The 27,374-nt window shown below is 45.6% G+C and overlaps 3 protein-coding genes and 1 long non-coding RNA gene across 10 annotated transcripts in view; 2 read left to right on the top strand and 2 right to left on the bottom strand.

The window, feature by feature from the left end:
- The window catches only part of LOC123485265 (interleukin-1 receptor type 2-like), a 31,741-nt gene extending 25,217 nt beyond the window's left edge, over positions 1–6,524 (bottom strand). For 3 of the 4 annotated variants that reach the window (XM_045216208.1, XM_045216207.1, XM_045216205.1), the window contains exons 1-4: positions 6,102–6,524; positions 5,749–5,800; positions 928–1,207; positions 516–702 (exon numbers count right to left, since the gene is read on the bottom strand). In XM_045216208.1, coding sequence (XP_045072143.1) covers positions 516–702; positions 928–1,207; positions 5,749–5,800 — 519 coding nt within the window. In that variant the 5' untranslated portion in view covers positions 6,102–6,524. Of the gene's footprint in view, positions 1–515; positions 703–927; positions 1,208–5,748; positions 5,804–6,101 lie in introns of all 4 variants that reach the window. The other variant, XM_045216206.1, reaches the window with a different exon arrangement.
- Positions 1–27,374, top strand: part of LOC121546628 (coiled-coil domain-containing protein 81-like) — a 96,531-nt gene that overhangs the window by 44,806 nt on the left and 24,351 nt on the right. The gene's annotated exons all lie outside the window — the stretch shown is intronic.
- Positions 16,195–22,555, bottom strand: LOC123485266 (uncharacterized protein C17orf98-like). The gene is made up of 2 exons (XM_045216210.1): positions 22,090–22,555; positions 16,195–16,405 (listed from the first exon to the last, which is right to left on the bottom strand). Exons 1-2 carry the CDS (start codon positions 22,382–22,384, stop codon positions 16,248–16,250), a joined length of 453 nt encoding a protein of 150 aa, XP_045072145.1. The 5' UTR covers positions 22,385–22,555; the 3' UTR covers positions 16,195–16,247.
- On the top strand, positions 23,392–25,617 carry LOC121555884. Of its 3 annotated transcripts, XR_006658949.1 has the most exons (4): positions 23,392–23,789; positions 24,064–24,270; positions 24,804–24,904; positions 25,028–25,617. It is a non-coding gene; the product is annotated as an uncharacterized LOC121555884 (long non-coding RNA). The 3 variants fall into 3 exon arrangements; XR_006658951.1 differs by lacking the exons at positions 24,804–24,904; positions 25,028–25,617 and adding an exon at positions 24,465–24,537; XR_006658950.1 differs by lacking the exons at positions 23,392–23,789; positions 24,064–24,270 and adding an exon at positions 24,534–24,704.

The raw sequence follows: 27,374 nt of genomic DNA, 5'->3' as shown, positions 1-27,374 counted from the left end.
TGTATAAGCACTTAGTGACTTTATAAATTAATGTGATTAATACACATGTTATAAATAGGTAATAAACAGGTAATAAACAGGTACTAAACAGGTAATAAACAGGTACTAAACAGGTAATAAACGGGCAATAAACTGGTAATAAACTGGTAATAAACTGGTAATTCAAAGCCTGTCTATTGACGCTAGTCGCAAAACTGACTGGTGAACTAAAACATTGATGCTGGCCCCTACGCTAGCTAGGACAGCCACCCAGGCTAAGGGAAAACATGATATAACAGGGAAATACCCTGTGGCTTTTTGTCTAGTGGAATAAATCACCTTCAACAGACTATTCAATAATACTTTGCCAACGGCTAGGGGGAAAACACACCTCCTCAAGCAGACGTAATGACATATGTCTTTCGTTTTAACCAAAGGCAAGTAAGTAGAACTAGTGGAAACTCACCATCACTGAATATTTACTACTACTTTGCCAACTGGTGGAGGAGGGGGACAAAGAAAAGAAGAAGCCATACCTTGTACCACGTATATTTCAGTTTGGTGAAGTTTTGTGGGATGCTGTGGTCCGACGTGCATGTATACTTTCCGCAGGACTCTCCCAGATAGCAAGTTGATGGATACACATCCATGTCTGTGTAGCACTGGCCAGAGAACACTGTGATGTTAAACCACGCTGTCCTCAGGGGCTGGCCACTGGCATTGCTGCAACGGTCCAGAGAAAGATATGACAATCAATCAATCAATCAAGCAATTGATCATTCAATCAACCAATCAATCAAACCATCAACCATTAATTCAATCAATCAATCAACAAAATAAAATAAAATAAAATACATCAGACGGAAGGAGAAGACAATTGAAGAACAAAAGTATGATTGATAAAACGGACAATAAAAGGCCATCTAGATGTGTAAGTGACAGACATACAGCAGTGAGCAGGAGTAGGACCCCTGTTCGTTGGGGGAGACCCTCAAGATGATGAGAGTATCTTCAGACCTCCACACCACAGGCTCCTGCAGCTCCCCAGGCCCAGAGTGGTTGCGCCATGCCAGGGTCAGGTTCCCCTCCCTGTGCCCTGCCCTGGTGGTCCGCAGCGGGCACTGCAGCACTGCCATTTCTCCCTCCCGGACATAAACAGGACGTTGGACACACAACTTACATGGAGATGGAGGAGCGTCACATGACGAACAGCCTCCACTGACCAGCTCTGTGGAAGAACATCCAAGATAGACCATCTCAGTGGAGGACGGAGGGCACCCTATTCCCTATATAGGGCACTACTTTTGACCAGGGTCCATGACACCCTATTCCCTATATAGGGCACTATTTTTGACCAGGGTCCATGGCAGCCTATTGCCTATTGCCTATATAGGGTGCCATGGACCCACGTTTAATTTTTGCTGCGTTATGCGTTATGAAAGGAACTAGACACGGACATGAATTATCTGTTTAGTGTGCTAACACACTCTTGGCAGTTTGTTGTAACCAAGTATTGGTGCTAAATTGTGTGTTAATGGATGCTAGCTTGCTAGTTAGCTACGGCGTCATAGCTAGGTATCGTGGGTAGTTACTGTGTCTTGGCAGTGTCTTCCGCCGTGCCGGCTGTAGCACGAAGCGAGCTAACTAGCCGTTTTTTTCGAACAGAGTCAGAGTCAACACAGTAGCCATTGTGTGCCGGGTGTAGCACGAAGCTAGCTAGCTAGCCGTTCTTCAAACAAAGTCAACACAGTGGCCATTGCTAGCTACCCAACACGACCAGCGAACTGTACGGTAGTAGCTAATTACAATATACTTGTCCTAGCTAGCCAACGTTGAATCATTGCTGCGTCATGAAAGGAACTTGACACAGACACGAATGATCTGTTTAGTGTGTTATCACACTATTGGTGGTTTGCTGTGACCAAGTGTTTGTGCTAAACTGTGTGTTACTGGATGCTAGCATGCTAGTTAGCTAGTTAACACACTATTGGTGGTTTGTTGTGACCAAGTATTGGTGCTTAACTGTGTGTTAAACTGTGTGTTATTGGATGCTAGCATGCTAGTCAGCTATGGTGTCATAGTTAGCTAGCTGAATAAAGTGGGTTGAGTCTATTCCTTTAAACATTGAACAACTGTAGTTCACAACAATTCTGATTTCTAAAGGTGGAAGTTGGGAGAGTTTTTGTTCGGGTGGTTCAGTGAAACAATTTTAGTTTCTGAGGTAGAAGTTTTTGGTGAGGGAGGCCCCCCTCTCTCCTCTCCCAGATGCCTAGCTCATTTCATTCCGATCTCCTCTGCATTTTTGTAGCCATTTGCTACAGCCTGTCAACTATGCCTCTGCCTATCCCTGTTCTCTCCTCTCTGCACAGGCTACACAAACAACGCACCACACCGCGCGGCTGCTGCCTCTCTAACCTGGTGGTCCCTGCACGCACCCCCTCACCTGGAGTTCCAGGTCGCAGGCAGCCTCTGGAACTGCCGTTCTGCTGCCAACAAAGCTGACTTCATCCCAGCCTATGCCAACCTCCAGTCCCTCGACTTCCTGGCGCTGACGGAAACATGGATCACCACTGAAAACACGGCTACTCCTACTGCTCTCTCCTCGTCCGACCATGTGTTCTCGCATACCCCGAGAGCATCTGGTCAGAGGGGTGGTGGTACAGGAATCCTCATCTCTCCCAAGTGGACATTCTCAATTTTTCCCCTAACCCATCTGTCTATCTCCTCATTTGAATTCCATGCTGTCACAGTCACTAGCCCATTTAAGCTTAATATCCTTGTCATCTATCACCCTCCAGGTTCCCTTGGAGAGTTCATCAACGAGCTTGACGCCTTGATAAGTTCCTTTCCTGAGGATGGCTCACCCCTCACAGTTTTGGGGGATTTCAACCTCCCTATGTCCACGTTTGACTCATTTCTCTCTGCCTCCTTCTTTCCACTCCTCTCCTCTTTTGACCTCACCCTCTCACCGTCCCCCCTACTCACAAGGCAGGCAATACGCTTGACCTCATCTTCACTAGATGCTGCTCCTCTACTAATCTCACTGCAACTCCCCTCCAAGTCTCCGACCACTACTTTGTTTCCTTTTCTCTCTCGCTCTCCTCCCACACTACTCACTCTGCCCCTACACAGATGGTAATGCGCCGCCGCAACCTTCGCTCTCTCTCTCCCACTACTCTCTCCTCTTCCATCCTATCATCTCTTCCCTCTGCTCAATCCTTCTCCCTCCAATCTCCTGATTCTGCCTCCTCAACCCTCCTCTCCTCCCTTTCTGCATCCTTTGACTCTCTGTGTCCCCTATCCTCCCGGCCGGCTCGGTCCTCCCCTCCAGCTCCGTGGCTTGATGACTCACTGCGAGCTCACAGAACAGAGCTCCGGGCAGCGGAGCGGAAATGGAAGAAAACTAAACTCCCTACCGACCTGGCATCTTTTCACTCCCTCCTCTCTACATTTTCTTCATCTGTTTCTGCTGCTAAGGCCACCTTCTACCACTCTAAATTCCAAGCATCTGCCTCTAACCCTAGGAAGCTCTTTGCCACATTTTCCTCCCTCCTGAATCCCCCCCCTCTCTCTGTGGATGACTTCGTCAACCACTTTGAAAAGAAGGTTGACGACATCCGATCCTCGTTTGTTAAGTCTAATGACACTGCTGGTCCTGCTCACACTGCCCTACCCTATGCTTTGACTTCTTTCTCCCCTCTCTCTCCAGATAAAATCCTGCGACTTGTGACTGCAGGCCGCCCAACAACCTGCCCGCTTGACCCCATCCCCTCCTCCCTTCTCCAGACCATCTCCGGTGACCTTCTCCCCTACCTCACCTCGCTGATCAACTCATCCTTGACCGCCGGCCATGTCCCTTCCGTCTTCAAGAGAGCGAGAGTTGCTCCCCTTCTCAAAAAACCAACACTCGACCCCACTGATGTCAACAACTACAGACCAGTATCCCTTCTCTCTTTTCTTTCCAAAACTATTGAGCGTGCCGTCTTTAGCCAACTCTCTTGCTATCTCTCTCAGAATGACCTTCTTGATCCAAACCAATCAGGTTTCAGGACTGGTCATTCAACTGAGACTGCTCTCCTCTGTGTCACGGAGACTCTCCGCACTGCTAAAGCTAACTCTCTCTCCTCTGCTCTTGTCCTTCTAGACCTGTCTGCTGCCTTTGATACTGTGAACCATCAGATCCTCCTCTCCACCCTCTCCGAGCTGGGCATCTCCGGCGCGGCTCACTCCTGGATTGCGTCCTACCTGACCGGTCGCTCCTACCAAGTGGCGTGGCGAGAAGCTGTCTCCGCACCACGTGCTCTCACCACTGGTGTCCCCCAAGGCTCAGTTCTAGGCCCTCTCCTTTTCTCCCTATACACCAAGTCACTTGGCTCTGTCATATCCTCACATGGTCTCTCCTATCATTGCTACGCTGACGATACACAACTAATCTTCTCCTTTCCCCCTTCTGATAACCAGGTGGCGAATCGCATCTCTGCATGTCTGGCAGACATATCAGTATGGATGACGGATCACCACCTCAAGCTGAACCCTGGCAAGACGGAGCTGCTCTTCCTCCCGGGGAAGGACTGCCCGTTCCATGATCTCGCCATCACGGTTGACAACTCCGCTGTGTCCTCCTCCCAGAGTGCGAAGAGCCTAGGCGTGACCCTGGACAACACCCTGTCGTTCTCCGCCAACATCAAGGCGGTGACCCGCTCCTGCAGGTTCATGCTCTACAACATTCGGAGAGTACGACCCTGCCTTACACAGGAAGCGGCACAGGTCCTAATCCAGGCACTTGTCATCTCCCGTCTGGACTACTGCAACTCGCTGTTGGCTGGCCTCCCTGCCTGTGCCATTAAACCCCTACAACTCATCCAGAATGCCGCAGCCCGTCTGGTGTTCAACCTTCCCAAGTTCTCTCACGTCACCCCCCTCCTCCGCACACTCCACTGGCTTCCAGTTGAAGCTCGCATCCGCTACAAGACCATGGTGCTTGCCTATGGAGCAGTGAGGGGAACGGCACCTCTGTACCTTCAGGCTCTGATCAGTCCCTACACCCAAACGAGGGCATTGCGCTCATCCACCTCTGGCCTGCTGGCTCCCTTCCTCTGCGGAAGCATAGTTCCCGCTCAGCCCAGTCAAAACTGTTCGCTGCTCTGGCACCCCAATGGTGGAACAAGCTCCCTCACGACGCCAGGACAGCGGAGTCACTCACCACCTTCCGGAGACATTTGAAACCCCACCTCTTTAAGGAATACCTGGGATAGGATAAAGGAATCCTTCTACCCCCCCCAATTGTAAAGTGGTTATCCCACTGGCTATAGGGTGAACGCACCAATTTGTGAGTCGCTCTGGCTAAGAGCGTCTGCTAAATGACGTTAATGTGCCCTTGAGCAAGGCACTTAACCCTAATTGCTCCTGTAAGTCGCTCTGGATAAGAGCGTCTGCTAAATGACTAAAATGTAAATGTAAATATAGTGCACTACTGTTGACCAGGGCTCCCTATTGGGCACTATGTAGGGAACAGGGTGCCATGGTCCCTGGTCAAAAGTAGTGCACTATATAGGGTAGCCTAAATGTACTGTACAAATATTTTATGCGGTACAAATAAACATTTCACAACAACCTTCAAATTGTTAGAGGGTGCTCAATAGTACAACAATTAATGGTGAAAGGTTTGTTGTAAAAATTGTCCTTTGGTTGGCTATCACCAGTTTCTAGGGCAGGATTCTCATCAAATGTTACTTATAAAACATGTGTAACCTGCTCATTCTAACATACCTAAGGATGTGGAGAGGAGGAGGATCATAAACAGTGGGTTCATCTTCACCATCTTCTTAATTCACACACAGACAAACAGACAAACACACACAGTGAGAGAAAGTCAGTGGGGAAAAAGCCCCATGAATGGCAGGCAATATATATATATATATATATATATATATATATATATATATATATTTATTTAAAGACAGCCTGTATATTGCTGAGAAACTTAAGATAACTTTTCATAATAGTATTTACAAAAATATAAACAGGTACTACCAGATCAGCATAATAGTATTATGTTATAGCAGGTCGTATGACTATATATAGAATAAGACTAGCCTACAATACAACAATTAATAACTTACTCAGCTGTGAGTGTGGAGGTAAATTCCAAGATTCCGAGTACTGTGTATTTTCGCAGACCATTAACAGAAACTCAAGTCACGCTTTCTGTTCTAGGCTACTTCCCTTTTCACTTTAGAATATCAATTTCGTTCTCGGTATGAATTGGAATATCTATATTAATGTTATATTATATTTCACATTGCTCCTCCTATAATCTACAGTCAAATAGACCGAGTGAATAAAGCTATTGACTCAATTTAGTGGCCTATTTGCATGCTACACGCTGACGAAGATTTAGCCTACTGACTGGAAGATATCAAAGTGAAACACTCTGATTCTAGTGAAATTGCAAGTGCTTTATGGAGACTTGCCCAGGCTTGACGTAATACTTTCGTGATTTCCCAGAAATGCTGGTGTCTAGGCATAAAGAAACATAAAGAAAACATGCGCCTTTCCCCACCAGTGGTGTGTTTCCACCAAACTGACTTGGTTAGGATAAAAATCAGTATGTGATGACGTAGTGCACATAAAATGTTTTTCCCTCAAGTTTGAAGGTACTAAAAAAATTCTAGAGTTCAATGTGTTTGCATCGCATTTTCAACTCTACCAATAGATTTGCCAAAAACTGTTGCATAAAATAGCAAATGTGCCTACTCGGTGTTTGGCACATGCGCTCTAGCCAGATAAAAGTGTTATTTGTCAAACAGCAGTCAAGCATCGATCATCATGTTTGGTTAGACTTCACTGCAGTTTTGGACATTATCGATCAAAAATGTATGTGTTATGGCTTTTCATCCCCTGCTATATCGTGGATCGAGAGTTACCTTTAATTAGCATAATAAAAAAATCCCCATAAAAATCCGTACTGTTTGCACAGTACCCCACCAGTGGTGTTTCCACCAAACAGACTTCTGGATGAAAAGCAGTGCGTTTTCATGTATCTAATTAAAATCTAAAGTTCAATGTGTTTCCATCACATTTTCAACTCTACAGATAGTTTTGTCACAAAAACTGTTGAGTTAAATAGCAAATGTACCTACTCTGGTCTTGGCACGTGCGCTCTAACCAACAGATGGGGTAGGCTGGGCAGGTAGGCTAAATGATGAGATCATTATGGATAAAAGCAAGAAATTAATCATAACTTATTTCATCTGTAGCCTAATAAATTGCATGCTTTCCCAACTAGTCATAATGGGAGGACCACACAACATGTCATAGCTGACTCCATTTATTTTGACATGATGGTTATTATATCAATATTTGCTCATAAAAGCGTCCCCATGACATTTCTCGCATAATTCATTTTACTGACACAAAAAGATCCCACCTTGTCTAGCATATTTTGTTTTGTGGGCATTTGGAAAGTTTACCCAAAAAAAATCTGTTTCCATCAGGCCTGTCCTTTTTTTTTTAGCCTACTTTACTGGCATAAAAAGTTTGGATGGAAACCTTGTTAGTGATAGTAAACTAATACCCTACATTACCAAAAGTATGTGGACACCTGCTCGTTCAACATCTCATTCCAAAATCATGGGCATTAATATGGAGTTGGTCCCCCTTTGCTGCTATAACAGCCTCCACTCTTCTGGGAAGGCTTTCCACTAGATTTTGGAACATTGCTGCAGGGACTTGCTTCCATTCAGCCACAATAGCATTAGTGACGTTGGGCACTGATGTTGGGCTATTAGGCCTGGCTCGCAGTCGGTGTTCCAATTCATCCCAAAGGTGTTCGATGGGGTTGAGGTCAGGGCTCTGTGCAGGCCAGTCAAGTTCTTCCACACCGATCTCGACAAACCATTTCTGTATGGACCTCACTTTGTGCACTGGGGCATTGTCATGCTGAAACAGGGAAGGACCTAGCCCAAACTGTTGCCACAAAGTTGGAAGCACAGAATAATCTAGAACAGGGGTGTCAAACTCATTTTAGTTCAGGGGCCACATGGAGGAAAATCTATTCCCAAGTGGGCCGGACCGGAAAAATCATGGTATATATAACTTAAAAACAACAACTTCAGATTGTTTTCTTTGTTTTAATACGATCAACATACAACATAAAGCTGGAGCCTGAGGACAGTGTGTCCAAAATAGTACAAGCACAACATCACTATTAATCATAAAACACGTCAAGTTTATTTGAAAATTCTAAAGAAAAAGAACACACAAACACACAATGCCTCAGTGATTAACAGAACTGTTTCACAGATCACAGAACTATATCAGGGTGTCATTTCTCAGGCAGAAATGTAGATACAAATAATGAAATCCTGTTCCCCAAACAAGTGCAAGAACCACAGAGTCAAGAATAGGTTAAATATACAAATAAAATAAAATCAATTAAAAACAATAGCACATCAACATAAAAACATATAAACATAAAGCTGGAGCCTGAGGACAGTGTCCAAAAGCACAACATCAATATTAATCATAAAACACCTCAAGTTATTTGAAAGTTCTGAGGACAAAGAACACACAAACACACAATGCCTCAGTGATTCACAGAAGTATATCACAGATCACAGAACTATATCAGGGTGTCATTTCTCAGGCAGAAATGTAGATACAAATAATGAAATCCTGTTCCCCAAACAAGTGCAAGAACCACAGAGTCAAGAATAGGTTAAATATACAAATAAAATAAAATCCATTAAAAACAATAGCACATCAACATAAAAACATATAAACATAAAGCTGGAGCCTGAGGACAGTGTCCAAAAGCACAACATCAATATTAATCATAAAACACCTCAAGTTATTTGAAAGTTCTGAGGACAAAGAACACACAAACACACAATGCCTCAGTGATTCACAGAAGTATATCACAGATCACAGAACTATATCAGGGTGTCATTTCTCAGGCAGAAATGTAGATAAAAATAATGAAATCCTGTTCCCCAAACAAGTGCAAGAACCACAGAGTCAAGAATAGATTAAATATACAAATAAAATCAATTAAAAACAATAGCATATCAACATAAAAACATAAACATAAATCTGAAAGCGTTGCTCAAACTCCCGTAACAGTCCCGTTATTTTATCTTTGAACCTGTTAACATATAGACTAATATGCTATAAATTGTGTTCTTACACTGGTACAGTTATGCCCTATGAGAGATGTACAACTGCGCATGTGCAAAAATAAATAAAGGGCATTTTCCCGCGTTCTGGTTGAAACACCAACGATGAACATGTGTGTTTATTCCTCCGTTAAGTAAGCCGGTATTCCTGTCCTGAAGATGACAGCACCAACAGGTTATGGGCCCAGGAGGGAACATGGAAGCCGATGGAATAGATTATGTTTCGACGGAGATGAAAAAAACTACGAGTTATGGGAGACGAAGTTTTTGGGACACTTGCGTTTGCTAGGGCTAAAGGCCACCATATTGAGCGTGGATGAAGATGAAGAAGACGGAGAGAAAAATGAAGAAGCCTACGCCGAATTGATACAGGTTTTGGATGATAAAAGTCTTTCCCTGATAATGAGAGAAGCAGCAGATGATGGGAGAAAAGCGTTGAAGATATTGAGGGAACATTATGCAGGTAAAGGGAAGCCACGTGTGATTAGCCTCTACACTGAGCTAACTTCTCTTCAGAAAGCCAGTGACGAAAGTGTTACGGATTATATCATTCGTGCTGAGACGGCTATTACAGCACTGAGGAATGCTGAAGAGACTTTAAGTGACGGGCTGTTGATTGCAATGATTCTGAAAGGTTTGCCCGAATCATTTAAGCCGTTTGCCATCCACATAACGCAGAGTGACGAGCCGACAACTTATGGCAAGTTCAAAACCAAGTTGAGGAGCTATGAAAGCACCGAGAAGTTTAGCGCCATTTCCACTGACGACAACGTGATGAAGGCAAGTAACAATAAAGTTAGCTGGCCAAGAGGAAGAGATAAAGGGACCGAGATAACCTGCTTCAACTGTGGCCAGAAAGGGCACAAGGCCCGGGAATGTACCGTTACTGGAGAGCACAGAGAACGGAGACAGTGGTGTAGTTTTTGCAAGCGCTCCACTCATACTGACGCAAATTGCAGACGAAAAAGGAAGAGACAATGTGAAACAAGCAACAGATGCTGAAGGCCACACATTTGCATTCAAAATAAGTGACTGTCAGCTTCGTGGACTGAAACATAAAGGGCTGATGGTTGATACGGGAGCAACGTCACATATAGTCACGGACATCGGGAAGTTTAAGGAGTTTGACGAGACTTTCAAACCGGAAAAACATTCCGTGGAGCTGGCTGATGGAACAAGAACGAATGGTGTCGCGGAGAGGAGAGGTGCAGCGGAGGTTTACCTGAGAGACAACACGGGTCGTCGGGTGAAAACAACGCTGACGAGGCGCTGTACGTGCCGTCGTTTCCACAGGACATTTTCTCTGTTAAAGCAGCGACAGCCAACGGAGCTTCAGTCAACTTTCGACAGGGGTGTAACAAGCTCATCCACAAGAACGGTACCACTTTTGACATCGAGGAGTACGATAGACTTTACTATCTTAACACTGTAAGTGATGAAAATGATGATGGCTGTCATGGGTGCTATGATATTCACACATGGCACAAAATTCTTGGCCACTGTAATTTTGAGGATGTGTCAAAGTTAGAAAATGTGACAGAGGGAATGAAAATCACAGGTAAGATTGACAAATCTACCCTCAACTGTGAAATCTGCACACAGGGAAAATTTGTTCAGAGCAGAAACAGAGAGCCTGATGAAAAGGCAAAAGCAGCTCTTGAGCTTGTGCACACTGATTTGGCTGGCCCTATTGAGCCAGAGGCGAAAGATGGGTTCAGATATACTCTAGCATTTACGGATGATTATTCAGGGGCAGTTTTTGTGTATTTCCTAAAAGCAAAAAGTGATACTGTAAAAGCTACTGAGAAGTTTATTGCTGATGTGGCCCCTTATGGAAAAATAAAGTGTGTCAGGTCAGATAATGGCACAGAGTACACAGCCAAAGAGTTCCAGTCACTGCTCAGTAAGAATGCCATAAGACATGAAACTTCAGCCCCTTACTCACCCCATCAAAATGGGACCGCTGAGAGAAATTGGAGAACACTGTTTGAAATGGCAAGATGCATGCTACTTGAGAGCAACCTACCAAAGAAATTGTGGACATATGCTGTAATGACTGCTGCAGTAATTCGCAATAGGTGTTACAATAAGCGTGTAGGACAGACTCCACACTACATGTTTACTGGGAGAAAGCCTGATCTTTCAAAGATGAAAGAATTTGGATCTGTTTGCTATGCATACAGACAGAACAAGAAAAAGTTGGACTCAAGATGTGAAAAGGGTATTTTTGTCGGGTATGATAAAAATAGTCCAGCATACCTAGTCTACTACCCAGACACTGGAAAAGTTCTTAAAAACAGATTAGTCAAGTTCGTTACAAAAGGTGTAGTCGAACGCCAAACTCAGACAGATTTGGAAATGAGTGATGATCTTCGTGGGGAGAGATTTCAATCCCCCATGCCAAAAGCCAAGATGGCAGATCAAAATTCGAAGAGACACAAGATGTGCAAATCGAGACTTCAGATAGTCAGAGTCCACGCTATCCAGACAGAGAGAGGAAGAAGCCACAGTACTTAAAAGACTATGAGTGTAAAGTGAAGTGTGATGACCAGATACCACCTAGTGTTGACTACTGCTACAGAGTAATGTGCAATGCACCACAAACCTTCAAAGAAGCAATGATTTCACCAAAATCAGAGATTTGGGCTACTGCTATGAAGGAGGAGATGGATTCCCTTAGGGAAAATGATACATTCACATTGACCACACTGCCAGAGGGTAAAAATGCAGTGGGGGGCAGGTGGGTCTATGCGGTCAAAAACAATTCAGATGAGACTGAGACATACAAGGCAAGATATGTTGCAAAGGGATATAGTCAAGTGGCAGGAATAGACTATAAGGAGACTTTTTCTCCAACTGCAAATATGACATCAGTACGTTGTTTGATGCAGCTAGCAGCTCAGTATGACTTAGAGTTACATCAGATGGATGTCAAAACAGCATATCTACATGCTCCTATTGACTGTGAAGTGTACATGGAGCAACCAGAGGGTTTTGAAGTCAGGTCAGATACAGGTGAGCAACTAGTCTGCAAACTGAACAAGTCACTGTACGGCCTGAAACAGTCAGGAAGGAACTGGAACAAAATGTTGCATGATCACCTTAGTGAAAATGGTTTTACACAGAACCCAGCTGATCACTGTGTTTACAACAAACAAACTGCAACAGAAAGGATCATTTTGATAATTTGGGTCGATGATCTAATTATCGCTGCTAGTGATAGTGACTCACTCACAAGTGTAAAAGAAATGTTAAGTGAAAAATTTAAGATGAAAGATCTTGGGAGGCTTAGACATTTCCTAGGCATTGATTTTACACAAAGTGAAGGGAAAATAAAGATGAGCCAAACAAGGTACATAACCAAGATACTGGAAAGGTTTGGTATGTCAGACTGTAAAACAAGGTCAACACCATGTGAACAAAAAACAAACTTTGATGGTGATGGTGAACCTATTGATTCAAAAAGGTATCGTGAAGTGATAGGCAGCTTGATATATGTTATGACATGTACAAGACCGGATATCAGCTGGATTGTCAGCAAGCTGTCACAATACCTATCAGAACCAAAAGAGCAACACTGGATAACAGCTAAACATGTGTTGAGGTACTTGAAGGGGACAATGAATCAGGAGTTGTGTTACAAAAAGGGGGGTGGAAAAACTCAACCTCGTAGCATATAGTGATGCTGATTGGGCAGCAGATCAAAGTGACAGACGAAGCATAACAGGGTATTGTTTTAGTTTAACTAAATGTGGACCTGTTATTTCATGGAGGTCTAAGAAGCAGCCAACAGTAGCTTTATCTACATGTGAAGCAGAGTACATGGCACTGGCTGCTACTACACAAGAAAGTTTGTACCTTGTACAGTTATTGGGCCAGATGGATAGTGAGTGCCAATATGCACCAGTAACAATCTTTGAAGATAACCAAGGTGCAATTGCTCTGTCAAAGAACCCAGTATGTCGTCAGAGATGTAAACATGTTGACATCAGATATCATTTCATTCGATCTGCGCTCAGTGATGGCAAAATAAGTATTGAATATTGTCCAACGGCAGACATGGTTGCAGATGTTTTGACTAAACCTGTAACGAAGTTCAAAAATGAAAAATTCTTGGGTTATATGTTTGGAATGTAAACTGACATTTGTGAGATGTATAACTGTAAGCTAAATGTGTTGATAGTTAGGTTGAATACGACTTGTACAGTATAAGAGCAAGTGGGGGTGTTAACATATAGACTAATATGCTATAAATTGTGTTCTTACACTGGTACAGTTATGCCCTATGAGAGATGTACAACTGCGCATGTGCAAAAATAAATAAAGGGCATTTTCCCGCGTTCTGGTTGAAACACCAACGATGAACATGTGTGTTTATTCCTCCGTTAAGTAAGCCGGTATTCCTGTCCTGAAGATGACAGCACCAACAGAACCGCTTCATGTCTGCCACATGTTGGGTCGCGCACACATTTTTCAGACAGGGGAAGTGAGCTGCATCACCACCGGCAAGTTGCGTCTCCCACAATGACAGCTTCAACTTGAAAGAACGTATGCTGTCATAATACTGCGTGACAACTTTGTTGCGCCCTTGCAGCTGTTTGTTCAAGTTATTCAGGTGCTCTGTAACATCCACCATAAATGCAAGGTCCTGCATCCATTCTGCGGAATGAAATTCTAACACTGGTTTGCCCTTTTCTTCCATGAACTGTTCAATTTCTTCTCGTAAATCAAAGAAACGCCTCAGCACAGCACCTCGGCTTAACCATCTTACCTCAGTGTGGTATGGCAGGCCATAGATGTGGTCTTTCTCTCTGAGAAGGCTGTCAAACTGACGTGATTCAGGCTTCTGGATCGGATGAAATTAACAGTTTGGATGACCACCTTCATGACGTTATCCATCTTTAATGACTTGCAACACAAAGCCTCCTGGTGCAAAATACAGTGAAAAGTCAAAAAATCACGTCCTCCATTTGCAGATTGCACTTTCTCTCTGAACTTTGTCACAACGCCTGCTTTTTTCCCGATCATTGAGGGCGCACCATCTGTAGCCAGGCTGACAGCGCGGGACCAGTCCACCCTGTCCAGCGCGCCCGACGAGTGCGGTAACAATATCAGCTGCTGTCGTTGTATCTGTCATCGGCACCAACTCCACGAACTCCTCGGTGACGGTCAATGTGTCATCAACTCCGCGGATGAAAATGGCCAGTTGTGCAACATCTGTAATGTCCGTGCTTTCATCAATTGCAACCAAAAAACGCAATAAATGACTTTACTTTTTGCTTCAACTGGCTGTCCAAATCCACTGAAAGATCGGAAATCCTGTCTGCAACTGTGTTTCTTGTCAGGCTGATATTTGCAAAAGCCTGCCGCTTTTCAGGGCACACAATCTCCGCTGCCTTCATCATGTATGTTTTTACAAATTCACCCTCACTAAATGGTTTTGAAGCCACTGCGATTTCATTAGCAATGAGGTAGCTAGCTTTCACTGCAGCGTCACTGATGTCTCGGCTGTGAGTAAACACAGACTGCTGTTTCTTCAGACCCGCCAACAGTTCATTCACCTTCTCTCATCTCCGCTGTCCTTGAAAGTTGTCATATTTGTCGGCATGAAGACTCACATAGTGGCGACGAAGGTTATATTCTTTCAGCACTGCAACATGCTCTGAACACACCAAACATACAGCTTTCCCATTCAATTCCGTGAATAAATAGGATGACCATTTTTCTTGGAACACTCTGCACTCTGCGTCCACTTTTCTCTTTTTTGACAGAGACATATTGGGGCAATGAGGGTGCCAAAGCACATAATGTTAAAAGTAGAAGCCGTAATAAATATCGCGGGCAAAACAAAGTAGCTCATTGGCTGCACGTGCTTGACCTACTTGCTCCGCCCCGGTATAAACAATTTGCTTGCTTAACACAATTGCTATTGCGCCATCCAGTGGACGCAATTGGAACAGCAGTTTATTTTATAGAAAAATTGCAGCGAAAAATATTATAATTTATTTTTTTATCATCTCGCGGGCCGGATTAAACCCGTTTGCGGGCCTGATCCGGCCTGCAGGCCGTACGTTTGACACCCCTGATCTAGAATGTCATTGTATGCTGTAGCATTAAGATTTCCCTTCACTGGAACTAAGGGGCCTAGCCCGAACCATGAAAAACAGCTCCAGACCATTATTCCTCTTCCACCAAACTTTACAGTTGGCCCTATGCATTGGCGCAGGTAGCGTTCTCCTGACATCCACCAAACCCAGATTCGTCCGTCAGACTGCCAGATGGTGAAACGTGATTCATCACTCCAGAGAACGTGTTTCCACTGCTCCTGAGTCCAATGGCAGCAAGTATTACACCACTCCAGCCGACACTTGGCATTGTGCATAGTGATCGTAGGCTTTTATGCAGCTGCTCTGCCATTTCATGAAGCTCCCAATGAACAATTATTGTGCTGACGTTGCTTCCAGAGGCAGTTTGGAACTCGGTAGTGAGTGTTGCAACCGAGGACAGATTATTTTTATGCACTATGCACTTCAGCGGTCGGCGGTCCCGTTCTGTGAGCTTGTGTGGCCTATCACTTCGAGGCTGAGCTGTTTTTGCTCCTAGACGTTTCCACTTCACAATAACAGCACTTACAGTTGACTGCGGCAGCTCTTGCAGTGCAGAAATTGGACAAACTGATTCGTTGGAAAGGTGGCATCCTATGACGGTGCCACGTTGAAAGTCACTGAGCTCTTCAGTATGGCCACTCTACTGCTAATGTTTGTCTATGGAGATCGCATGGCTTGATTTTATACACCTGTCAGCAACGGGTGTGGCTGAAATAGCCAAATCCACTAATTTGAAGGTGTGTCCACATACTTCTGTATATATAGTGTACATCAATGGTGCTACCTGAAATCCATTGTCTGTGAATGTAGGCTATAGCAGTCTTTGAACAAAATATGATTATTGTTTTATTAGCTATCACCCTAGGGTTAGGCTGAGATATAAAGGCATAAATAATGACAAAGTTATAGGGTGGCATTCTGTGGACGCATTTATTTTTGCTCATTGGAACTTCACATGATGATGATGCCTTTTCGGCCGTTGGACTCAATAGAGTTGAAACGTGGTCACCTCTCCGAAGCTGGACGGGTTCCGCCGGAGGTTGGGCGTGTTGCGCCGAAACCCAAACCGCCCGTTGTAGCCTATCAGCGGCTTGATGTCTGACATGAGACCACTGTGGTTGCTCACCTGCTCTCGGGAATGACCTGTCCGGTGCAGAGACAAGATAGCCTATACCAGTGACTCTGAGCAATGATGATTATGTAAAACAGGATAGATTATGAATCCCATGTAGGGCTACGGCTAAATAAAAGTACCTTGATTTATTGAATAGAATAGAATAGTTTATTCAGAATATAACTGTAACCTATTCCTCAGTGTCCTCCAACTGTTTGTCACTTCACATAGCCTATAGGCCTATCTCCCCCATCCTTAATTCGATAGGTCAAAGAAAGCAATGGCATGCATTGATTATTTCCCCAAGGTGGCCAGAAAAGCCACAATCTGTATATACAGTCGCTGTGGATAAGAGAGTCTGCTAAATGACCAAAATATACAATGTAAACTTATTTCTCTGATTCTGTGGATCTAATTTGTGTCAATGGCTGAGGTTAATGTGGTGTGGGAGTCAGGCGCAGGACACCGAAGCTTAGTCCAACAAAGTTTACTAGTGCAAACCAAAGCACAATACAATGAACGGCCTCAACAATAAACAGAGGCAAGCGATTACGCAAACTGTGCTTAAACCAATAAACAGAGAAAAACACGCAGCACTAACGGACAGGCGAATAACAACACACAAACTAACCAACACCAAACAGGCAACTTATAGGACACACAATAGACACAAACGGACACAGGTGCAACAGACAGACAAAAGCAATCAAACATAGAAACATTCAACGGTGGCAGCTAGTACTCCGGTGACGACGAACGCCGAAGCCTGCCCGAACAAGGAGGAGGAGCAGCCTCGGCAGAATCCGTGACAGTACCCCCCCCTTGACGCGCGGCTCCAGCCGTGCGCCGACCCCGGCCTCGGGGACAACCAGGAGGACGCGGACCCGGGCGCGTGGGATGACCACGGTGGAACTCAGTCAGGAGGGATGGATCTAGGATGTCCCTCCTAGGCACCCAGCACCGTTCTTCCGGACCGTACCCCTCCCACTCCACGAGATACTGGAGACCACTCATCCGGCGTCTCGAGTCCAAGATGGTCCGGACCCTGTACGCCGGTGCCCCCTCGATGTCCAATGGGGGCGGAGGTGTCTCTCCTATCTCATCTTCCTGGAGTGGACCAGCTACCACCAGCCTGAGAAGAGACACATGGAACGAGGGGTTAATATTCTTATAATCAATAGGCAGTTGTAACCTGTAACACACCTCGTTCAATCTTCTCAGGACTTTAAAGGGTCCCACAAACCGCCGACCCAGCTTCCGGCAGGGCAGGCGGAGGGGCAGGTTTCGAGTCGAGAGCCAGACTCGATCTCCCGGTGCGTATACCGGTCCCTCACTGCGGTGGCGATCGGCGCTCGCCTTCTGTCGACGGATGGCCCGCTGCAGATGGACATGTGCAGCGTCCCACGTTTCCTCCGAGCGCCGAATCCACTCATCCACCGCAGGAGCCTCGATCTGGCTCTCGTGCCATGGTGCCAGAACCGGCTGATACCCTAAAACACACTGGAAAGGTGTTAGATTGGTGGAGGAGTGGCGGAGAGAGTTCTGTGCCATCTCTGCCCATGGGATATACCTTGACCACTCCTCCGGCCGGCCCTGGCAATAGGACCTCAGAAACCTACCCACATCCTGGTTGACTTGTTTACCTGCCCATTGCTCTCTGGGTGGTAACCCGAGGTAAGGCTCACCGAGACCCCCAAGCGTTCCATGAACGCCCCCCAGACTCTGGAGGTGAACTGGGGACCTCGGTCAGACACTATATCCTCGGGCACCCCATAGTGCCGGAAAACGTGGGTAAATAGGGCCTCAGCGGTCTGTAGGGCAGTAGGGAGACCCGGCATTGGGAGGAGACGACAGGCCTTGGAAAACCGATCCACAACGACCAAAATAGTGGTATTCCCCTGGGAGGGGGGAAGGTCTGTCACAAAATCCACCGAGAGGTGGGACCATGGTCGTTGTGGAACGGGCAGGGGATGTAACTTTCCCCTGGGCAAATGTCTAGGCGCCTTACACTGGGCGCACACCGAGCAGGAGGAGACATACACCCTCACATCCCTAGCTAACGTTGGCCACCAGTATTTCACGCTAAGGCAGTGCACTGTCCGGCCAATACCTGGATGTCCAGAGGAGGGTGATGTATGAGCCCAATAAATAAGGCGGTCACGAACCTCGAGCGGAACATACGTCCGCCCCACCGGACACTCTGGGGGAGTAGGGTCGGTACGCAGTGCCCGCTCGATCTCCGCATCTACCTCCCACACCACCGGAGCCACCAAACACTCCAGCAGTATGGGAGTAGGCTCAATGGACCTCTCCTCTGTGTCATACCGCCGGGACAGGGCATCTGCCTTAACGTTCTGGGACCCTGGGATGTATGTGATCTTAAAAACAAACCGGGTTAGGAACATGTTCCACCTAGCCTGACGAGGGTTTAGTCTCCTAGCTGCCCGGATGTACTCCAGGTTACGGTGGTCAGTCAGAATGAGGAAAGGGTGTTGAGCCCCCTCAAGCCAATGCCTCCACACCTTTAGGGCCTGGACTACAGCTAACAGCTCCCTGTCCCCTACGTCATAATTACGCTCCGCCGAGCTGAGCTTCTTAGAATAGAACGCACAGGGGCGGAGTTTAGGTGGCGTGCCGGACCGTTGCGATAGGACTGCCCCAATACCGGCCTCGGACGCGTCTACCTCAACTTGGAATGGTAAAGCGGGATCCGGATGCGCCAGCACCGGAGCCGAAGTGAACAGGTTCTTTAGTTTAACAAATGCCCTGTCCGCCTCAGCTGACCACTGCAAACGCACCGGACCCCCCTTTAGCAGGGACGTAATGGGAGCTGCCACCTGTCCAAAGCCCCGGATAAACCTCCGGTAGTAATTAGCAAAACCCCAAAACTGCTGCACCTCTTTTACAGTGGTTGGAGTTTGCCAATTACGCACGGCCGACACACGGTCAACCTCTATCTTCACACCAGACGCGGACAATCGATAACCCAAAAAGGAGACGGACTCCTGGAAAAACAAGCATTTCTCTGCCTTGACATACAAGTCATGCTCCAACAGCCTCCTCAACACTCGGCGCACCAGGGCTACATGCTCGGCTCGTGTAGAAGAGTACACTAGGATGTCGTCGATGTATACTACCACACCCTGCCCATGCATGTCCCGGAAAATCTCGTCAACAAAGGATTGGAAGACTGAAGGAGCATTCATTAACCCGTATGGCATGACGAGATACTCGTAATGACCCGAGGTGGTGCTAAATGCTGTTTTCCATTCATCCCCCTCCCTAATGCGCACCAGATTGTACGTGCTCCTGAGATCTAACTTTGTGAAGAACCGCGCTCCGCGTAATGACTCCGTCATGGTCGCAATCAGAGGAAGAGGGTAACTGTACTTAACCGTGATCTGATTGAGACTACGGTAATCAATACACGGGCGCAAACCCCCGTCCTTCTTCTTCACAAAGAAGAAACTCGAGGAAACCGGGGAAGTGGAGGACTGTATGTATCCCTGTGCCAAGGACTCCATAGCCGCGTGTCCCTGTGTAAGTCTCCATAGCCGCGGTCTCCTCTTGAGACAGGGGATACACACGGCTCCGCGGAAGTGCCGCTCCTGTTTGGAGATCTATCGCACAATCCCCCTGTCTATGAGGTGGTAGCCGTGTTGCCCTCGTTTTGCTGAACACAAGTGCTAAATCCTCATATTCAGGGGGAATGCGCATTGCGGGCACTTGGTTCGGACTCTCCACCGAGGTCGCCCCTAAGTAAACACCTAGACATCTCCCTACACACTGGGCAGACCACTCCATAAGAGCCCTCTGTTGCCACGCAATGGTAGGATCATGGGCGCTTAACCAGGGAAGCCCCAGCACCACGGGATACGCAGGAGAGTCGATCAGATAAAACTGAATGATCTCCTCATGACCCCCCTGCGTCGTCATCTTAAGTGGTGCTGTGACTTCTCTGATCAACCCCGACCCCAGCGGCCGGCTGTCTAGGGCATGAACAGGAAAGGGGGCTTCTACCGGCCGAAGGGGAATTCCTAACCTATAACAAAATTCACGATCAACAAAGTTCCCAGCTGCGCCTGAATCTACTAGCGCCTTATGCTGGGAATGAGGTGCCACCTGTGGAAATCGCACAGGTATACACAAGTGACCAACAGAGAGCTCTGGGTAAGTGGGACGCCTACTCACCTGAAATGACTCCCCAGTGCGTGACCTATTGTCCCCTCTCCCAGGAGACCCTCCCCAGCACCTAGCCGCAGTGTGTCCTCCACGGCCACAGTTGGTGCAGGGGACGGCCCCCCCCTCGGGTTCTCTCTCCTCCTCTCCCTAGCGCCAGCACCCCGAGCTCCATGGGAACCGGCTCGGAGGTGCTGGAGGGTGGAATGGACGACCCCCACTCGGGACGTCCGCGGGTAGCCAGCAGGGTGTCGAGACGGATGGAAATGTCCACCAACTGGTCGAAGGATAGGTTGGTGTCCCTGCAGGCCAGCTCACGACGAACGTCCTCTCGTAGGCTACACCGGTAATGGTCGATGAGGGCCCTCTCATTCCACCCCGCATCCGCCGCTAGAGTCCGGAACTCCAGGGCGAACTCCTGTGCACTCCTCTTCCCCTGTCGGAGGTGGAACAGACGCTCCCCCGCCGCCTTCCCCTCAGGTGGATGATCGAACACAGCCCTGAAGCGGCGGGAGAACTCCGCGTAGGTGATGGTGGCGGCGTCTATTCCCCTCCATTCGGCGTTGGCCCACTCCAACGCCTTGCCGGATAGACAGGAGATGAGGGCGGAGACGCTCTCGTATCCCGAGGGCGCCGGGTGTATGGTGGCCAGGTAGAGTTCCACCTGCAGGAGGAACCCCTGACACCCGGCTGCAGAACCATCATATGCCCTCGGGAGCGAGAGCCGAATGCCACTGGGTTCCGGTGCTGGGAGAGGAGGACTGGCCGATGGTGATGGTAAGGTGTGCGAAGGCGTGGGCACCTCTCCCGTAACCAATCGGTGCAGCGTGTTGGACACCTCGTTCATGGCGGCCCCAAGTTGCCGGATCATGGTGTCTTGGTCGCTGATCCGATCCTCCGGCGACTTGGGGGCCGCCGCTGCTCCTGCTGACTCCATGATGGTGAGTTGTTCTGTCAATGGCTGAGGTTAATGTGGTGTGGGAGTCAGGCGCAGGACACCGAAGCTTAGTCCAACAAAGTTTACTAGTGCAAACCAAAGCACAATACAATGAACGGCCTCAACAATAAACAGAGGCAAGCGATTACGCAAACTGTGCGTAAACCAATAAAACAATAAACAGAGAAAAACACGCAGCACTAACGGACAGGCGAATAACAACACACAAACTAACCAACACCAAACAGGCAACTTATAGGACACACAATAGACACAAACGGACACAGGTGCAACAGACAGACAAAAGCAATCAAACATAGAAACATTCAACGGTGGCAGCTAGTACTCCGGGGACGACGAACGCCGAAGCCTGCCCGAACAAGGAGGAGGAGCAGCCTCGGCAGAATCCGTGACAATTTGATGTCAAACAGGACATATTATGAATCCCATTGAATGCAAATAAAAAATGAAATAGAATAGAACAGCCTATATAATACAATCAAATAGAATAGAATAGAATATCCTAGAATATCCTAGAATAGAATAGAATAGCCTAGAATAGAATAGAATATCCTAGAATAGAATAGAATAGCCTACCTGCTCCGGAAGTGTTCCTCAGGTCTAGGGACTTTTGGGCAGCGGCGCTCTTCGGTTCCTTGTTCTCGGTCTTCTGCGGGACCCTCTGCACCGACGGGATGGTCTTCTGCAGGACCCTCTGCACGGACGGGATGGTCGTGTAGCGCGCAGCGTGGGGGTCGTTGCGTGCGTCGTACTGGGGGAGCACCGACCAGAGCCGGGGGCGCATGTGTTCGTATCCGAGCGCAACCGAACTGACGGCGATGCAGTCGAGCACGAACATCTGCTCGCGCTTCTCAGGCCCGGAGTGATTCATTTTAGGCAATGCAACTCTGCAATTACAAAATATATACAATTAGTCCACATTCAATATATAAAAATTAGGCATAGAGCCTTTTAGAATTAGACCTATTTGCTTTTAGAATACATGCTAAAGTAAAAATAAACGGTGTTTCTAATCTGCAGGGCTAAACTTTGGCCCCAGCGCCTGTCGTGGGTCTATTGTGACGTCGCTCGTAGCAACAAGGTCAGTGTTGGAGTTGCGCGCACGGGTGTATTTCCCATCGAGATTTATCACCCGAGGAGACGCACTGTAATGTGCTGTCTGGAAATGGGTGGATTGAGCCGAATCTGGAAGTCCGTGGATTGAGCTGAAACAACTCTAGTTCTCTTTTCTTTTTTTTAAAGATCTTTTGCAACACTTCCTCTAATTGTCAAGATGACCGACTTGCTGTCCGTGGTGTCGGAGGCGGAGAGGAACTCCTTTCCAACCCTCTCTCAGCTCTCGGAAAACGGTCAGGACAGAACCCACTTTCTAGCCTATTTTATTGTACTGTAGAAAATATACGCTAATATATAGCCCACCTTGCTGCATCATAACAACACCTAGGCTATGCGCATTTGTTTGCAAACTTTGTGCAATTTACAATCAAGGTGTGCATGTCATTTGATTTATGCTACATTTTTTAAGCATTTAGCTATATAAGCAATTTTTATTTTCTGAAAATCAGTCTGAAAATGTTCCCCTTTATTCCAGACGTTGACAGCATTTGGTCAAACGTGTCATCTTTCGTATGGAGGACTAAAAGTGCCACAATTAAATAAATAAATACACCATTAAATAATTACTTAAATGTGTCATTAATTAATTAAAATTAGAATTAAATACATAAATGTGTTATTAAATGTGTCATTAATTAATTCAAATACCGATTCATTTTATGTAAAATACATATATAATAATTTCACTATTTACATTTACATTTCATGGTCCTGCGTTGGAGTGCTTCCTGAATTACTTAAAACTGTCAAACTGACCCATCAAAAGTTGGTAGGCGGAACCTAACGCCTGATTGGTTACCCTCTGCATCAAGCCAAGACAAATCAATTCCGGATAATGGATTGATGCAGAGCTACTGAACACATTCCAATACACTGGGTGGCGCTATTCACCTCTACGTTGGTTTAGTTACACGGTTAAACAGAACTTTCATTGCAACGGCTAAAAATCAAGAGAAGACTCGGTCCTGCTAGCCCCAATGTTGAGACGCTGTGTGAGGTGCAGGACAAAATGTCTAAAAGTTGCCCGGAGCTGCTGAGAGAAGCAGCGAATTTGATTGAGGAAGCTCTGAGCAGAAGTCCAACGGCTCCCGCGGCACCGGTGACTCCGGCAGCTCAGTCACAGCAGATACCGGCCGCTCAATCACGTACACCTGTCCAAGGTAAGCTAAGTAATTTCATGTTAGCCAGGTGTGCTACTATTTAATGATTCGGGACACACGTGTAGGTTAAATTAGATCGACTCGAACATGTATTTGCATGCGGTATTATGATGCTTCGTGCGTGACACGTTTATTGTTAATGGGGGAAGCATAAACCTAGCTAGTTCGCTAATCGGCTAAATGGTGTTAGCTGGCTTGAGCATCCCAAGATAGAAGTAGAGGCTGTTTTAGCTGACTGGTGACCATTGAGCTGTTACGTTTTTCTGTGTTGCAGCGGAGGTAGCAAGGCTCTTTGCGCCATATAACATTGGAGCCAGAAGGAATATGACGAGACGACCAGCACAAGTCCAAGTTAGCCGAAGAAGCTACACACACACTGTCTGTTGTTTGGCTGACCACAATGCGGATAAAATTCCAAGCGTACTGTTTAAAGCTGAACTTCTTACTTCAGGACTTGGAGAGCAAAAAGTAACATTTTCAGGTCAGTGCGAAACTAGGCATTTACCAAAAGTAAAAAAAGTTTGTACTGTCTGTGGCTTGTTGAAATTATTTGCATTTCTTTTTATAGTGACTCAAACTTAATTGGTGTTCATAGTGTCAATAATAGTTATCACAGGCTTATTTGCTTAATTTAAGGTGAGGTGAGTTATGATTTTGTTTTGTTTTTTTCTCCAGGGAATGACCACGATCCCATGGTTATAACAAATAAACTGATGGAAGTGTTTCCGAAGCTCCAACAAGGGGGGAGGCTTTGAATTTCTAAAACTTGTAGGATCTACTCGCAGTCGAAATCTTGCGTTGCTTCAGTGTCCCAGCACTGGATACACCCTTGCCTATCTGAAAGATCCATCGACGATGATTGGACAGGCTACAATCTACATACGTCCACTTCAACAGGATCTACCCTTAGATTGTGTACATACATTTACAGAGACTTAGTTTAATACATAATCAAAACAAAGATTACTGGTGACTTTTAATCATTAATTAAAAGCCATTTGTTGTTGTTGTTAGGAGAGCTCACGTCCTGCCTCTGGTCCAGTCATCCCCTGCATCACTTGTCAGAAGGAAGTTCCCTTTTCAGAGATGAAGCTGCACAGATTGAGCTGCAATGGGTATGTACTTCTTAAAGCAATGCAAGGGTAGCATAATTTATTTTCTTTGGGAATATGTCTCTCTTATTGTTGTGCACACAAATAAGCGAGTATGACCATCATTTCAATTGTGTTAACTTCAAGGACACCCATGCAGGAATCAGAAAGAGAACAAGAGGGAGGCCAAAGTGAAGAAAATGATAGTGAGACAGCCCTAGTCAGTGACAGTGTTCCAGTGAGGCCTGAAACATCAGCTGAGAGTGCAGTAGTACCGGCAGTGATTGTCAACGAGGAGTTGGATCGCAAAGAAACAGACAGTGGTTTGTGTCATCACAATAGTGTTGCTATAAGATTGTGTGTAACTGAAAAGTTAATAGAAAGATAACACCTGTAGGATATAATTAGATAAGATAATACAGTTACAGACAATTAATAACATGCAACTGGGTTTTTCTATTTTTCTAATATTTAGTTGTAGTTGTTTAGTAGTGCTGTTTTTATGTCAACTCAGCGTTGTGACAGGTTCTGAAGATGTTGGGTCTCACGTTTTGTCAGTGAAATGAACAGAATTTTCCTCCTGTTCTGTAGAGTGAGAGGATATCTGTATATGCAGGTAACATGCCAACTCACAATATGTCTCTCTGTAATAGATAACTTTATTGTTGTTGTTTGTTTAGAATGGAAGCTTTGGCCCATTCTGTGGACCATAATGAGACAGGAAGCTTCAAAGAAACAGCTTTTTTCCTTTCTTTTAAAAGGAAAGTAAACTTTCAGTTTTTCCTTGCTTGTTCTAACACAACAAATAAAAACATGGGTTGGACATCAGTCTAAGATTCTTGATAACACTTCCACAGTCTCTACATATAGTCTAAGTGCATCAGTAACAGAAACTCCTGGAGCTGGCAAAATTGCAACCTCTTCATCTGAGAGCTCACGGGCCAGCTGAACCTCGGGGACTGACACAGTGCCTCGATGAAGGCAGTGAGGTCCGTTCCAATCGATCCCATATTCTTCAGGAACCTGAATGGATGACAAGCATAATCAGTCTTGTACTTAAAACTAGTTTGACATGTCCTTACACAAGATTGTTATTTTTGGTCACCAAGGCAGTGAGAAATGAAATGTTACTTATTCAGTTTTTAAAATAATACAGCTTTGCATAGTATGCACTGTAGAAACTACAGCTCACAGGTTGATCTTTAAAAGCTCGGGAGATTTTAAAGAGACAATAATCTATAGTAAATGTTTCATTTAAAGTATCACATTTAGCACAATTTTTTTCTCCCATAATTCCTTTGGGGAAACAATTTTAAGAAAGTGTTTAAAGTTCATTGTTAACCTCAGTAGGATCCTCCTCAGGGCCTTGCTCTCTGTAACTTCTCCAGAGTTGCTGTGGTGACTGATTCCTTTCAGTTCTAAGACCGTGGAAGTTCCAAGCATCTCGAAAAGAGTCGAGGCTTTGCTGAACCAGTGGAAGGAAAATCCGGTGCAGAGCGAAAAGATGGACTTCATTGTCTGGATTCAGTGTCTCCTGATCTTCCAATGAAGTAAAGATCTGATAGAAGAGGTCCAGGGTATGTTCATAAACATCTCTCCACATCCTCTCTATTCTGTGTTTAGGATAAAATTGAGAAATTGTTAATTTATGACATATGCTAAAGTACATTCAACTAGTATGTTAGTTGTGTGAGCCTAGTTGCCAAACATATTTCTTTACCGCTGATTGTGGACACTTCTGCCTGTGATGTGTGAATTCCTGTCGGTACCTCTGCTTCTGATCATGAATTCTGCTACATCTGCATTCTCCCCCCCTTTGTCAGACCGTACCCTTGATGGCAGCCCATACTGCTCAACAGCGGCGATAAAGCTCTGTAAGACCGTATGAGCTCTATTATTGCCGGCCACAGTCAGGTAGACCACTAAACGACTGAATCCATCCACCCCACCGTGGACAACAAATCTCCACCTGTTGCAAACACATGAAAAAATATAACTTTATTGTATAACAATTGTAATGAAACATATAGAAAGATGCATTGTTTATCTGCTAATATCACTGACCTGATAAGCTTATGGTGGCCATCTATATGCCACAAAGAGTTTGGGCCAGGAACAAAATACTGCCGTCGCCTTAATACACGCAGCCTCAGACGTCTCATGTAGACTCCCTCTGCATTGACTCTGCGTAAAGACTCTTGCAGTCTTGAGACTGAGGGGAGGAATTTAAAATGAATAACCACACACTCACTGGCTACTTATTTTGAGGATATAGTGGTGTCATAATAAAATAAATAATGTGTGTAAAACAGTCAACTATTACAGAACCACCACAGCTTCAAAAATGTACTTTACTGTCAGATATTGTACATATACATACACATATATATACACATATATAAAAATTATATATACATATACATATATATATATATATACACATACATACATACATATACATACATATATACATACATACATATATATATTTATA

Source organism: Coregonus clupeaformis, unplaced genomic scaffold (genome assembly GCF_020615455.1).
Source record: "Coregonus clupeaformis isolate EN_2021a unplaced genomic scaffold, ASM2061545v1 scaf0639, whole genome shotgun sequence".
Taxonomy (NCBI): domain Eukaryota; kingdom Metazoa; phylum Chordata; class Actinopteri; order Salmoniformes; family Salmonidae; genus Coregonus; species Coregonus clupeaformis.
Note: the sequence above shows the minus strand (reverse complement) of the source record. Positions and strands in the feature narration are given on the sequence as shown.